Source organism: Solanum tuberosum, unplaced genomic scaffold (assembly GCF_000226075.1).
Source record: "Solanum tuberosum cultivar DM 1-3 516 R44 unplaced genomic scaffold, SolTub_3.0 scf00099, whole genome shotgun sequence".
Lineage (NCBI taxonomy): Eukaryota > Viridiplantae > Streptophyta > Magnoliopsida > Solanales > Solanaceae > Solanum > Solanum tuberosum.
In genome coordinates, this window is record NW_006239023.1 from 1,439,733 (window position 1) to 1,455,926 (window position 16,194).

At 29.9% G+C, this 16,194-nt stretch overlaps 2 protein-coding genes across 2 annotated transcripts in view; both read right to left on the minus strand.

Moving 5' to 3' along the window:
- LOC102583198 (plant UBX domain-containing protein 4) overlaps window positions 1-984 on the minus strand; it is a 3,709-nt gene extending 2,725 nt beyond the window's left edge. The window contains exon 1 of the mRNA XM_006348103.2: window positions 696-984. Within this exon, the coding sequence (XP_006348165.1) occupies window positions 696-850 (155 nt within the window). The 5' untranslated portion in view covers window positions 851-984. The remainder of the gene's footprint in view (window positions 1-695) is intronic.
- Window positions 985-6,044: 5,060 nt separating this feature from the next.
- LOC102583526 (uncharacterized) lies at window positions 6,045-7,492 on the minus strand. The gene has a single exon (XM_006348104.2). The coding sequence runs from the start codon at window positions 7,316-7,318 to the stop codon at window positions 6,263-6,265; it is 1,056 nt and encodes a 351-aa protein (XP_006348166.1). The 5' UTR covers window positions 7,319-7,492; the 3' UTR covers window positions 6,045-6,262.
- Between the last annotated feature and the right edge of the window lie 8,702 nt (window positions 7,493-16,194).

Below are 16,194 nucleotides of genomic sequence, written 5' to 3' on the forward strand. Positions count from 1 at the left end.
TTCCCCCCCCCCCCCACTCCCATCCCAAAACACACAAAAACCTCATCCTACACCCTACTTTTACCTCTGTATTACCTAGGGAACACTCTTTTCTCTATAAAAACATGATCAAGAAAATCATTCTGAAAATATCAACAACAATGGACTATAGTTCTCTAAATCCACCAGCTCCGCACTAGCAACAAAAGAATCAGACTACCTGCAACTAAACATACAACCTTTTTATCCCATATGGTGCCTTTTAACAAGAACAAACTCACAAACTACAACAGAAAACCTCTAACAAGAACAAACTACAAAAGGAAAATGGTAAAAGGTTCTGCCTTTTGCTGAGAATAACATAGCAAATATACAATTCACATGGAACACATCAGCTTTAGCAAACTCTAACACATCATTCCTTATCAAAACGTGCAAACATATAACAGTTTAATATATGTTCAACTAAACGCAACTATGGAGAAGTAACTAAACATAATTTGAATAAAAAAACAATCTAATTATCTCCAATCCCCTTCATGAATATAGAAGATTCATACATACTGCAATCAGCTAAGTTTTCGATTTTGGCATAGTTAGTTGATTGATTTATGGAATTGAGAATAAATGTGTAAAAGTCAACAGCTGATTAATCAATTGAGGAATAGAGAATGATGGCGAGAGGAATTAGGGTTTGAGCAAATTGATAGAAGTACCTTTTTTCACCACCGGTGTAGTATTCTTGGGGACCATCGGAATCGCTGTCGGAATCGTGACCGGATGGACGATTGAGATCGGAAAGTGTACGAATTCCACCGGCACGGCTACCGGAGGTTTGCCTAGAGGGTTTCTTGCTATCGCGTGAGGACATTGATTCTACTCTGTTGCTGCAACTTCGAGAATGAGGGGAATACGATTCGATTCAATGATTATACTAATCACCTAATTCTAGGGCTTTTTATTTATTTATTCTTCTCCTCTTTTGTCTTGTTTGGGGGTGCCAATTCCAATATTGCAATTTGCAACATGCACTTTTTTTTATTTAATTACTTTATTTTGGGTCGGTGTTGACCCTCTGAGTTTTTTTTAGAGGAAAAACACCATAAAACAAACTATTATTCCTTCTAATTACATGTTGAAATAGTTTTTTCAATTATATTTTGTGAGAAAGATATTGTTATTAATATATGTTATCCGTCAATAAATATATGTATCTCAAATATATATAAATCAAATTAAATGTAATTATTTTATATATATATATATATTGTATTTAATCGTGATTTACATGTATATCAAATATACTAACTTTCTCTTGCTCATTCTACTGTCTGTATTTATATGTGCATCCTATCAATTTCATATATATGTATATCCAGAAATCAGTTTCATTTAATGTATCTGATATCATTTCATCTCGTGTATTCAATATAATTTCATCAGCATATATGTTATTAAATATTTTGTATATCCGTCCATAAACACGCGTATTTGGTATCAAAAATATATTTTTTTTGTATCAAAATATGCATTGATACATTTATCATTATATCCGTGGATAAATATCTGTATATCAAAATTATACAAAATATGCGCTAATACACATCATTATCGAGAAGAAAGACGGAGGTGAAGGGGGAGAGCAAGACGGATAGAGCGAGAAAAAGGGTGAGAGAGCAGAAAGAGGGAAAGATGGCAAGAGTGAGAGATAGATGAAGACACCCAGCGAGAAAAAGATTATGTAATTATTTTAAAGTATAAAAGAATATTAATAAATATAGTAAAATTATTTATCTAAGATAGTTTTCCTTATTTTTATTGGATCACTTATTTTTGCGAATACATTTTCCGCATATGGCGTTCTCGCATACCTCTTGTCGTCGGCAACCAAATGCGTCTTTCGTAGATAATTTAATTGCATCTTATCTTTTTGGTACATATGACGCAGATTAAGACTTTGGTGGAATTGAAAGGGAAAGGACACCCAACAAAGCAACAACCGTCAAGATGTTACTACATTTGAATATATGTATATGCAATACGTAAAAATGTTTCAATTTTCTTTTCTTCATGTAATACGTAAAAGATGAAATATATAACTAAACTAACATAACATAATGTAGATAATTCTTTTTCTATTGAATCAGTATTTTTCTAATGGAAAAATGTTTAAGATTTCACAAGGCTGAAAATGTCATACACCAGCCCATCTAAAATGAACTCTTTAGACGTTTAATAGCCCACAGAGTATCTAGTTGGGCTTTGGCAATTTCCACTCTCACAGTTTGTTATATGTTGGTGGATACAGAATTAATAATACAGTATTGTACCATTTCTCACGTTTATTTATTTTTTGTATAACTTACATAAATCCAATAGTGTAAAACCTAAATTACATTCTATTTCTACTCTTTTCTATTTTACAAAAATTCCTTAAAATATCAGCCATTCAGATACATAAGTTCATTCGGATACATTAATTGTGATACATTATAAAACTTGTTTGTTGCGCTTAATATGAAATATTAACATAGAATTGATTTTCTTTCGAATAAATCACGCAGATCTGATTGATATCAATCCATTCCAATCTGTAACAACTTCACAAAATTCAAAATTCAGATTTTCATCTTCTCCATCAATTTGAAATCGTAAAAGTTCTATAGGAGGAATTGCCCTTCTTTGTGTTGTTGCTCAACAACCTGTCAATGTTAGCATCGATGGAACAATTGTTGATTTTCAATTGTATAGAGGGGGTACTCTTATCTGTTACTTCTATTCTACACATTTTTTTGCCCTTTCTTCTTTCAAGAATCCCAAAAATGACGTGTACTTTGTCCTTTTGTATTATGAAATTATGCAGGGAATCTATGATAGAAGTTGCTCTAGTAGTCCAGATGACTTGAGCCATGGAGTACTAATAGTAGGATATAGTTCTGAAAGAGATGATAACTACTGGATAATCAAGAACTCATGGGGTTAATCATGGAGAGTGGAGGGATATGGATATATAAGAAAAAACAATGATTTTCCATACGGTGTTTGTGCCATTATTTCATTCGCTTCTTATCCGACAAAGAAATTATCTTTTGTATTAACTCCTTATCCATCTCCGACTGTTCAACCATCTCCTCCACCCTTTCCACCATTGGTATATAGTTTTTTTTAATGTGTCATTGTTAAAGTATTATTTTATCATTTTGATGTGAATATGTAAGTCATGATATATTAGTGGTAAACGACCCGCATGTATTGTAATTTTATATCTATAGATTATGATGTGGTCATTATTTTGTATCCAGATGTGATTTGTATAAAAATGTATCATCATAATATATTGTATATGATACATGTAATAAATGGATTAACAATTGGAACAGATTAGATACATTTGTATCAGGTTATTATTGTGTATATTGTACATATAAATAGTGTAACAATTAAGATATGTAAATTACTTGTTTAGATGAAGACAAATATGGATGATACATTAATATATATCAATGTTGAATTTTTGTGATTGGTTGTATCATTGATAATTCTAATGTACCCAATACATGTTATAAGATGGTTACAAAATTGTGCCGACATGTGTTCGTTTGTTGTTAGATATGTGTTGCATTGAAAATTGAAAATTGAAAAAAATGCATTTCATATAATGTATCATTGAATTTTTTAATGTTTGCAGATTATTTCATGTCGTCTGAGTTTTTATCTATCAAGATTATTATCGCATTCTAAGTTGGATAAGACTGAACAAATATTAAAGAGTGTAGATACATAACACATAAGTGATTTGTTACGGTCTATATTGTCTTTTAAATTTGAATGAGATTGATGATTCATTGAAAAACTTGATACATGCAAATGATACATTAAGTAGTGTTTATGTATCAAGTACATTTATAGTGAACATGATAAAACTAATCGAAGATTCAACAATACTACGGTTATGTATCAACACCTTAAATATGAATATGATACATTGTATAAAACAAGGATGAACGGAGAATCAGATACATTAGAGAAGTAAAGATTGCTTGTAAAGTGTTCTATATCTTTTTTAAATTAAAAAATATTGATGATCATTATAAAACTTGATATATTGTAAATGATCCATTAAGCATTACTTATGTATCAAGTATATAAGTATTGCACATGAAACTCAATAGTCAAATATTCAACAATATTAAAATTATGTATCAATGTAATAAATATATACCTGATGCATTACATAAAACATAAATTTATTATAGCATTAATGTATCCGAAATTTCATACCACTAATAAAGGTTAATTTAAGAAACAAAATAAACAAGATACATTGACAATCGATAACTTTGATAAAGATAGGCGTGAAGATACATCCTTCTTCGATCTTGCCTTCTCCAACAAAGTCAACATCTATCTTTTCAACAAAGGCTACCAAGTTCCCCAGATCCTTATTGTCCCTATTTATTTTGATCCCTTCTGGGTTTCATTCTCATCAGGCTAGATCATGTCATCAACTACAATATTACGATATTGGGTCAACATGTCAAGTATGGTAAGCATATTCTGCACACGCTTTTTTCATATGTTTACCAACATGTGCCCACTGAGACTTGAATTAACATTAGTAAATTGATGATGAAAAAAAAAAAACATGGATGAACGGTGAAAATCAAGGAAGACAAAAATTACCTATTCAAGATGTTGAAATTGATTTGAGTGGAGAGAGAGCGATTTTGAATTTCAAATTGTTAGTAAACAATTAATTGATAAGATTGTGGGAGTGAAGTTAGGGAGAGATTAATGGAGTGAATTAAGGAAGAGAAACGTTAGTTTTGGGAGTATGAAGTTATATATCAGGAGGTTAGGATGTGGGAGTAAAATAAGGGATTTTGGTAATATTTTGAAATGGTAGGGAATAATAGAAATTATGGTAAATAAATGTGTGTATATAGGTAAATTTTTCCTTATTTTTCTGACAGTGGTTTCCAAATCAGCTTTCATGTACCTCGAGTAATTTCATGGGATAACTATCACCTCTCACTAGCAACAGATACTAGGTAACTATATTCATCAAAACTAGGACAAATAAAAAAATCACCTAGCGTTTTTACCATTTCTCATGTACTTGTCTACTTATTTATCACATTTCGCAGGTCTCCAACGGTATAGTTCAGTTACTAAGATGCCATTAACTGCAGTGTATTGAATTCAAAAACATTAATATTAAATTATGACTTCCCTTAATAGTTACACAAATCTCCTTCTCCCTGAAGACAATAAAAAATTGCTAGAATACCAGTTGGTAGCGGACTTATGTTGTGCATTATCACTGCCTTTTGTGACAATTTTATTATTTATGTACAAAATTTAGTAATTCATTGAAATATATTAATAGAGCAACCATTCTATATAGCAATTTTCGAGCTAAAAATAGTTGAGCTAGAAGCCATGATACAAAATTTATGGATCCGCCTCCGGTTGAAGTCTGTTGGAAATAAAAAGTTATTCCAATTGAAATGAAAACAAGTGTAAATGGAATTTGGATAAGGTCCACTAAAACAGAATGGACACAGATATTTCATCTACCAAAATACAACTAGTTTCAGATAGAAGACATTATTGATTGAATGAAACGGTGAAAGATGAGAAGAAGCCAAAAAAATGTGTGAAGACAGACGATAAAAATTGACAATATAATAACAAAAGCAGCTTAATTTTATGGATGTAACGTAACGAAAGAGGGAATGAAAGTAATGTCCAACGCCCCATGGGACCTTAACTGGTAAATGAAAAGCATGGTGTAACGCCCACTGACGTCTGTATTTTTGCTAGCCATAATTTATCGATGTCAAAATTTATAACCACTTTGGTTCGAAACCTTATCACCTTCTCTGATTTTGTGCCTCCCAATATCTTCGCCCAATCAGTAACTATTCTTTCATGCTTAATTAGAAATTAGCATATCTCTTTATTTAGTATTGGATGAAGAATCCATGTAACATAATGATAAATTAACACAATTGCACTGTCAAAAACTTGACAATATAGAGTTTATCAGAACAAGTAAATACTAAAGTAAGCAAAATTATACAGACCCTTCAACTTTAATAGCAAGAATGCAGTAAGTTGACCAAACTGAGGTCCAAATATTACATTGCAAACGTCAAAAGTTAGGACTTTACATTACGAAAAAGTTACATAGGAGAATATATAGAAAAGGATAATGATAGATACACTAACATAATTCAAAAAGTGTGTAATTACTATGGATTTGCCACTATTTAATTACTTAATATACTTTCTTAGTAAATAGGCTTTTGATATTAAATAAGTTACTGCCACGTACCCCTTCACCGGTCACCGTGCTGCTACCACTCTGATCACCAACGACTCCTCCGTTGGCGGTGGCGGCGATATTGATGGCACTATTTTCATCACTTCTGCAACCTAACTGATTCCTGTAACCAATGCACATAGGGACATTCAAGTTTAAGACTCTAGTTTTAGGCCCACCGCCGGCCGCCGCTGACGACCATTTCCGGCGGCCTTCAACGCCTTCTTTTTTAATAACTACCTTTTTGGTGCTGCTTTCTTTCTGGGGGGCTTCTTTTCTAATTGATTTTTCATTAGTTCTCACGAGGTTATCGGAGCTCCGGCTACCGGATCCTGAGTTAACGGAGCTCCGTCGTACCTGCCAAACTGGGCTGCTCCGGCCCAAATGAACCCCACCACGGCTGGGACTACTGGGCCATTTCCGTGACTTGGATTCACCGGCGGAGTTGCTCCGGGAACACGGAGCACTACTTACCTTTCGGGTCGCTAATCCGGATCCACCCGTAACCCGAGGTCTACTTCCTCCATTTCCGGCGGATCTACTCCTCGAAAAGGGCCAAATATTAATATTGAGCTCAGCCCCAGTCACCCCATTGCTTCCCCCAACAAGTTTTTTCTCTTTCTTCTTGTCCTTTTTCTTCTCTCTACAACTCTCCTCATTACTATCTTTCTTGTCAGTTTTCTTGAAAATATCCTTCCATCGCTTCGAGGAGGTGAAAGAAGCTCCTCCGGCGGACGAGTTGACTATCGCAGCAGAAGGCTCCCCTCCAGAATCAGTTTCGGATCGGCCGGACCCGGACGGTTCAGGCGAAATAGCATTTGGGTCATTTTGAAGGAGGTCTAAAGGGAGAAGGATGCCATCGGAGAAGAGCTCATCGGCAGAGAGCTGATTAGGCTGAGGAAATGATGGGTTTCGGACCATCCAAAATTCGAATTCGGGTGAATGGATAGAGTCGGAGCTAATTCTCCTTGTTCCACTGTTGCATGATGTAAGCCTTTCAGGATCTTCCATTCTCTACTTTTTTTGCAGAGAACAAAAAATAACTCTTTCTTTATATGCTTTTCTCCTTTGTGTTCTTACGAGGAAAGAAAAAGAAAGAGAAAGACCCTACAATTAATAAAGATGGAGAGATGAAATTTGTAAATAAGATTGGTTGAGTTCTCAGTTTTTGCATGTGGGGGTGGGGGTACGAGGGTGGTAGGGTGGAAGTTGGATGATGGACTTAAAAAGAAAAAAAAATGTAAACTTTTAGTTTAAAAAATAATGATATTTTAAGGATTTTGTGATTCTAAATTAAAATAATATTAAAAATGTTATATGAAAATTTTAAATTAAAATATTACTATCAAAAAAGGACATAAACATTTTTTTTAAATACATTAAAAAAGAAAGTAAATCATTTTCTTTAAAAAAGAGAAAGTACAAATATAAAGTTGACAAAAACTACATATGGTTCATTATTCGAAAAATTATATAAAATAGCAAACTATTAATTCAAATTAAATACTATAATCAGAGTTTCATTTAATTGTAACTCATAGCAAACAGTTACCATTCGCCACTCTCCTGATCTCGCTCGCTGTCTTCTCGCCTCTCTAACACAAATGTATAAATTACGTTTGTGTTTGTATAAAGCGAGAGAAAACTGTATATATACATATATTTTCGTTTGCCTCTCTCCCCGTAGAATCTCGCTCGCCTCTCTCACTTTATACAAACACAAATGTATAAATTGTGTTTGTGTTTGTATAAAGAGAGAGGAAATTGTATATACAAATATAAATACACATATTTTCGTCTTATACACTTATAATTACACAAATACAGATCTTCGCCCGCCCAGTTTTCTTTTGCCTTTCTCGCTTTATACAAACACATATTATACAATTGCTCGCTTAATACAAATACAGATTATACAATTGATTCTTTTGTATATGTATATCGAAATATACATATTAATAGTCATAGCAAACATAAAATTTGTTTTGAAGTGCAATTATATAAACTAGGCAACAAACTATAGCTATAGCATACAAATATGATTTTTATGTTTGTTAAACCTAAAATTTACTCTTCAGATTACATTTAACAATTATTATAATTGATGAAACTTATATAACGTACTAATTTAGTGTATTAATATTTTTCTCATATAACACAGTAAATTAGTGTGCTTAGAATTATCTCATATTGCACAGTAAATTAATAAGCAATATATATATATATATTTTATCAATTTTATTTTTACATACTCCTATTATTTTAGTTTTTTTTTTCCATCCATTATTTAGGTTGGGGACTTGTGGGTGGTAGGGTGGAAGTTGGATGAAGTCACGCAAAAAGTTAATAAAAAAAAGTAGAAAATCTTATCATTTTACCTTGAAAAATGACAAAGTTTTACATAGGTATATGAGAATCTTGACAGGGATTGTTCTTTCTTAGAAGTGGTATATATAATAATGCTTGTAAGTTGTACCTTGCAATCCTTTAGTATATTTATATAATATATTTTTACATAACTCATACATAAACTAAATAATCGTATAATAGGCCATAAAATGATTCTCCTCTTAATTGATGGGTTAATTATCATATCACCTAAAAATACAATCATTTATTTCCTTAAAATTTCTTAAATTCCTAAAGTATAGTTTAATCAAATTGACTACAATTCAAATACAATGAATCTGTTATAGTTATTTTTTTGGTAATAATGTTATACTATATCTATCGTATGCTAACTTTAGTAATAACTAATAAATCATTGATTAATGGGATGTTAACATATACTGTTATGATATATATATACTTTGTATTTGGGGAATATTAATACATTATATTTATTTCTTGAAAAGGTGAATAAAATGTATACGAGAAAAAAAACATTTCAAAAGATAGTTATTGCATACTCTCATTATATAGTATATATACAGTAATAATTAATGTATCACTGATTAATAATACTAATATATGTTAGTATAATCTTTATTACATGAGATCTTAATTTGGTTAATTTAGTAGATTTTCAAAGCCAATCGTATTTTTTGGTCAAAGTCTTGGATGTAGGACTACTAACTATAGAGTAGCAAAGAAAATGAAAGTTTGACCTTGTACAAAGTCAATTTTTTGTTTAGGGCACGATGGCCTAGGAGATTGTCACATTAACAAGGTCAACATAATATAATTTTAAGGGATGCTACAAATATTATTTAGGTATTAGTACAATGATTTAGGACCTATTGCATGAACATCGCCGGAGAGGAAGCCAAGGGGAGTAACTTCTAAGTCCTTTTATTGTAGCGGTGAATCGAATTTCATGTTATGTTATATACTTATATATTATATGCATTTTATAATGTGATTGCGTCGGATTTTCTTAAAATTATACAACTATGTTTATGTATTTACAAATGGCTTCATATGCTGCCAAACATATTACTCCCTCTGTTCTTAATTACTTGTTCACTTTTGAATTGACACACCAATTAAGAAATTAATTAATGACATAGTGAGTTTACCATTTTACCCCTATTAATTATGAAGTGGATGAAAAGTTTTACATTTTTCAAAGTAATTAATCATTTAATAGAGGGTATAATAGGTATAAAAAAATTGTCCTTTCTTGATTTGTCAAAATGAACAAATAATTAAGAACAATTATAAAAGAAAAAATGAACAAGTAATTAGAGACATAGGAGTAAATTGTTACAAATTGAATACCAATAGTTATTAGCCAGTGGAAACATACGCAAGAATTTATGAAAAATGGAAAAGTGAACTGGTACACCCTTTTTTGCTGCCTTTTATTAAGTTTCACCAAATACAGTGAATATTTTGTACTATCTGTGAGTTCCAAGGTTAATGCTAGTGGTAAATTACGAAGGGTAAAAACATCAAATATATACATCATTTTACAAGTATTATTAGTTTTTTTTTTCTCACATATAATTGATAAAATATGTAATCAAAATATATATACATGATATGGTAGACTTATGTTTTGATTACATAGCTGAACATGTGAAAAAATGTTTCAATGAACTTATCTATGTAACAGATGTTTGAAAACACTTACAAATTTACGTGTCAATTTTTTTCAAAAAAAATTATGGACATATATTCACCGAATTACTTTATTTGAATGATATGTGGGGCGAGTATATTCCGAATTGCAGAGAGGAAATTCAAAGTTGCAATAATGTACTGTGATATTTTTTTTATTATTATGGCGAAGAAAATTAAGAAAAAAGATGAATGAACCGAAATCCATAGCGATAAAGTGAATTGATTGATGTCATGTCATCATATTCTCATGCTTTTTAACTGTTCAACTTTCTTTTTTACTTATTCCACTTTAACCTCTTTACCACGAAAATTCAACGTATTTTACGTCTTCATGATGCAAAAATGCATTCCAAAATAATTACTTCCTCCGTTTTAAAAAGAATGACTTCCTTTTCTTTTTAATCTATTTCAAAAAGAATGACCCCTTTCCTTTTTTGGTAACATTTTACTTTCAATTTTTCACGTGGCATGTTTAAGACCACAAGATTAAAGGGCAATTTTGTACATTTGACATAACTTTAATTTAGGGCCACAAGATTCAAAAGTCTTCTTTATTTTCTTAAACTCCGTGCCAAGTCAAACTAGGCCACTCTTTGTGAAACGGAGGGAGTATATAATTAATAAGTAATAAGTTGTAAATTATGAACTAACTAATAAATTATCTCATATTTTTCTAAAGCGAATATCTATTTTTAGAGTAATGATCAAGTATGAATGGACGAAAGAAGTATGATCCATATATGAGAGAGAGAGAGGGAGAGATAAATTATTATTAATATAGTGCACTTTTTATTTTTACTTTATCTTTTTTTTATTTGTTCACTATATTAAAAATACATTATTATTTTTAGTCAACAAAAAAACTTATTTTTTATATTTTATTCTCAATATTAATTACTTATTCTCCAGGACATAAGCTATGTATATAAATTAATATAAATATTATTATAATATACCCATATATATACTAATTTTTTTTTTAAGAAATGTTCTAAGTTAGAAATGAACAAGTAACTGAACCGAAGGAATAGTAATTAACTTAAAATACTTGTATTTAATGTCGATAGATAAAAAGATTCCTTTTTTACTTTATTTACTTTCAAAATTAATAAGAAAGAAAATGAAAATGGGTAAAAAATTTGGTGAAAACTTTTAGTTAGATGGAAAATATGATAGCGTTGACAATCCAGATTCATTATTGTGCTTTTTTAAAGTATAGAATAACTTTTCATCTCACATGTTCATTGCATTGCGACTTTGAATGCAAGTTGTAATTTTTTTCATAACCGATACTTTTATTAAAATTCAATTAAATTGAATTTGTGTATACAATAAAAAATCTCATATTCGAAGTAAAACACTCTTAAATAAATGTGATTTTATACTTTAAAAGGCTCAAATCTTCAAATCTAAATTTTTTATTAAACATTTAGATAACTTTTATTTTTTCTCACACATACAAACCAAAAAAGAAAAAGAGAGAGAAAAGAGGAAGCAGCAGAGCATATATCTACTGAGAACTAACGGGTCGTTTGGTTGAAAACAAGTTATTTTAGGATAAGTTATCTTGGGGTTAGCTATCCTAGGATAACTTATCCCACCATGTATATGAGATAACTTATCCCAAACATGACAACCAAATAACATAATTCTTTTTATCCCATAATTATTTCTTTATCCCATCACTATTATTTTTAATCCCTCACACCAAACGAGCCCAAAATTACTACATTCTTTGTACATTTTATATAGTCCTATAGAACTTCAAATGTGTCTTTTTGATTCTTATTTTCTTGGGGATAAAAATATCTTCATAAAGACAGGATAAAATAATTCTATATTTTATCTTAAAATTATTTTATTGTATATCTCACACTAAATAATTCTTTTAGAGTCTCTTAATTCAATTAAATATAATAATTTTTAAGGGATTGTTTGGTGTGAAGGATAATGGTAAATAGTCTTGAGATTGAATTATAGTACCACTTAATTTGTTGTTTGGTTGGCAAGTCTGAAATAACTTCTCCCGCGATTAATAATTAGTACCGAGTTTAGTAATCCCTCTTTTTGAATGGTATAGTAATTCCGGGATAACTTATCCCTTTAAAGTTTTATTTATACCTCACTTTTCACATTTATGAAGAATAGTTTCGTAAACAAATAAATTATTCTTAAAATTTATTATTTTAAATATAACAAATCAAACACTCAATAAAAAAAAAATCTTAATATAATTTATCTTTCATCATAACTCAAACGAAATGACTCGTAATAGTTACAAAATACGACCTCTAAAATAAGACTGGAGAAATAACATGGAGGAAGATTCTGTTTCAAGCCAATTTATGATGGGCCTCACGTTCTCCCAAAAAAATTGTTGTTCATTTCTTTCTATTTTACTTGTATTAATTAGTCTATGCATAATATTTATATAACCAAATCATTTAAAAATAATTATGGGTAAATATTTATGATAAAGTTATTAATTAGTATTTTAGTGATGATAACATGCATGTTATCGTAGGTTAAACTATAGCTTTGATTTTAGTCCTTGTAATATCTTCCTAAGATTGTGTGACCATGAATTAATTAAAACATGCACTTTTCATATATTTACAGATGAATATTCATAAAATTATCAATCGTTTCAACACTTAATTATTCATATATTATATTAAATTTGTATTATTATTTAATACTTTTTAATTGTAATATAAATTTAAATTAGAATAAATATACAATATTCCTACTAAAAAGGATCATGCATTCAATTAATTGAAGATTACACACGTATTTTGTCAAATATTACAAAAACTAACATAATAATTTATCAATGACTAAGATATAAAAAAATCTCTCATCTCTTTTGGTAAAGAATAAATATTAATTTATAATAAATAAAATTGGTTGGGGTGGGGGTGGGGGGATAGGGTATAAGTGCAGAAAATGCTAAATAAAAATGTCCAAAATATGACAGCTCTGTGTGTATTTGGAATTAAAATCTTTTCGTCTGAGTAGGGACCAATTAATCTAAACAGCGATATGTTTAGTTAAAGGTGTTTGTTTTTGTGGGCAAAAATAATTGGACTCACATGTGCAAACGCCAAATAAATATACCATAGTACAGAGGCGTATTCAGGATTTCGGTTAGATGAGTGCACGATTTTAAAAAATTGTATCTTAAATATACATTTGATCGATTTGACTTTTATTTCTTAATATGAACTATTAAATTTTAAAAATTATAGGTCCAAAATATATAATACTACTAGTTTTAAATTTTAATATACACATTTGATTTAACTATATAAAAAATGTACAGTGCTAAATTTTTTAGGAATTTTCAATGTAACACTTGAAAATTTTGAAAGATCAAAGGAAAAAAACAAAAACAAAATTAGTTGAAACGTCAACTGATAATGTGTTACTCAAAAAGACAAGATAGATATGAGATTTAAATCTTTATCCTCACTTAGAGATGTGCATCCAATCATCATCGTATTATTATATGATACTTTGAACATGGATTCACACATCTATATTTAAATATTTTAAAAAAAAATATAACACTACTATATATGACCTAGAGGGGAGCATAGGTTCACGTGAACCCACGGCACCCCCTCTAGATACGCCTCTGCCATAGTACTCCCTCTGTCCCTATTTAGTTGTCCACTTTAGAAATGACACACATATTAAGGCAACAATGATTAGCATAGTGAAGTTACAATTTTGCCCTTATTAATTATGATTCCAAAATAAATTTATTCAAGATAACTAATCAATGTTGGGGGAAGTTTAAATTTTCAAGAAGTTTAAATGAGGGTATAATAGGAAATTTTTTTTGTCCTTTCTTGATTTGTCAAAATGGACAAGTAAATAGGGACATCTAAAAGAGGAAATATGGACAAGTAAATAGGGACGGAGGGAGTATCATTTTAATCTATTAAAATTAAAATTCCATTTATTGTTTTTGGGGCCCTAACCCACAAACAGCCCCCAACTTGATAACAACTGCCACGTGCCACCATTATTGTTTTATTTCCTTTTATTAAATATATTTTGTTGCTTTGCTTTAAACTCTAACCCATCACACTCATGGTAGGAATTTTTCGATGTATATTCGAATTAGTCGAATCTCAAAGTAGATACTTGATATCATACAGATTTGAAATAAATTTTCTATACAATTATTCACCAAAACTAACAAAGAAAAGAAAAGGATTGATCAAAATGAATAGTATGAAATCTCAATTTTCCAAATAAGTGTTCTAGTTAACACTATTATGTTAATTGATTGATATGGACTCATCCTAATAATTAGAAGAAATTTCAGCCTTAAGAATTTGTCACCTCTTTGTTGGATATTTGTAGTTAAGTCAAGAAATAACGAAGGTCCCTCCTTCAATCGTTTTACCTTTTCCTTTTTTTCTTTTGTTATCATCACTTTGTTTGGTATTTGATGTGTGGTGCAACATAATGTAAAGTCTAATTAACATGATTAATCCAAAAATTGATCACACAACACCATTATATTATTAGATATTTACGCATACCACTACAAGAAAAGTGTAAATTACATGTGGATTTTTCTGGGGATTAGTATGAAAATTCGTAGAAAACTTATTTTCCTGCAAATTTTAATACTAATCCCCAGAAAAATTTCCATGTAATTCAAATTTTTCCTGTAGTGTACGGCACTCAACACCATACTTTAATTTATAAATGATTCCAGAATACGGCAGAGGTAACTCAAAGTATAAATGGATGTGTATTTTGAAGAGAGGAAAAAAATAAACACCGAAGAATATGATTCATTGGATCTATTTTATGTTGCAACATATAACTGCATAAAATATCTAAAAAGAAATTAATTCAATTTGATATGTTACATTATTAGTAATACTAGAAGAAAGTACTACTCCCTCCGTCCACAATTGTTTGGCAGGTATACTAAAAATAGATGTCCAAGATTAATTGTCAATTTAAACAATCAAGAAATAATTAGTCACTTTTTTCCAATTCTGCCCTTAATGATTGTGTAGTTCAATTTAAAAGTTTTGTGGACTTTTGGTATTATTGATATAGTAGGGTTATATTAGTCAAATTACACCTTGTATTAAATTTTCCTTGAGGGATGTGCATGACCTTACCCCGACAAACAATTGTGGACGGAGGGAGTATTAAGTACTTGAAAAGTTGGTTTAGTGGGAAAATATCACGAAAAGACCGATTGTGATTTTGTTTAAGAGAACTAAATTATTGCAACCATGTACTTTCATGTATAAAGTAAGTAAATTATATTGATATGTTGATTTATACTTACATATTCTACTATATTATAAAAGAGAGTTTAGGCCCAAATATAATATATAATATTCAAGATTGAGACTTTTCCCAATCTTGAATATTATATATTATACTTGTGGGACTTTTAAAAGGAAGTTTCTTCAATATTATAGTAGAATTTATTATATAGTAGAACTTGGGCATAAACTCTCTTTTAAAATAATATAGAATATGTATATATATATATATATATCTCACAAATGGAGAAGTCTCAATCAAGGAAGCAACATATATCATTTACAAATGACTTAAAAAGCTTTAAAATATTTAAAAGCTATATAATAAAATAGGTTGACTCTCAGAATTCTATCAGGCTCACATATATTGGGACAAAAAAATAACACATATCATTTTAATATTACCAAAAAAGTATTATAAATAATAATAATTAACAACTTAAAATATCTGAAAGACATTTTAAAAGGGTTAATTTTGTAATTTTATCCATATCACATAAATTAGGACAAAGTGAC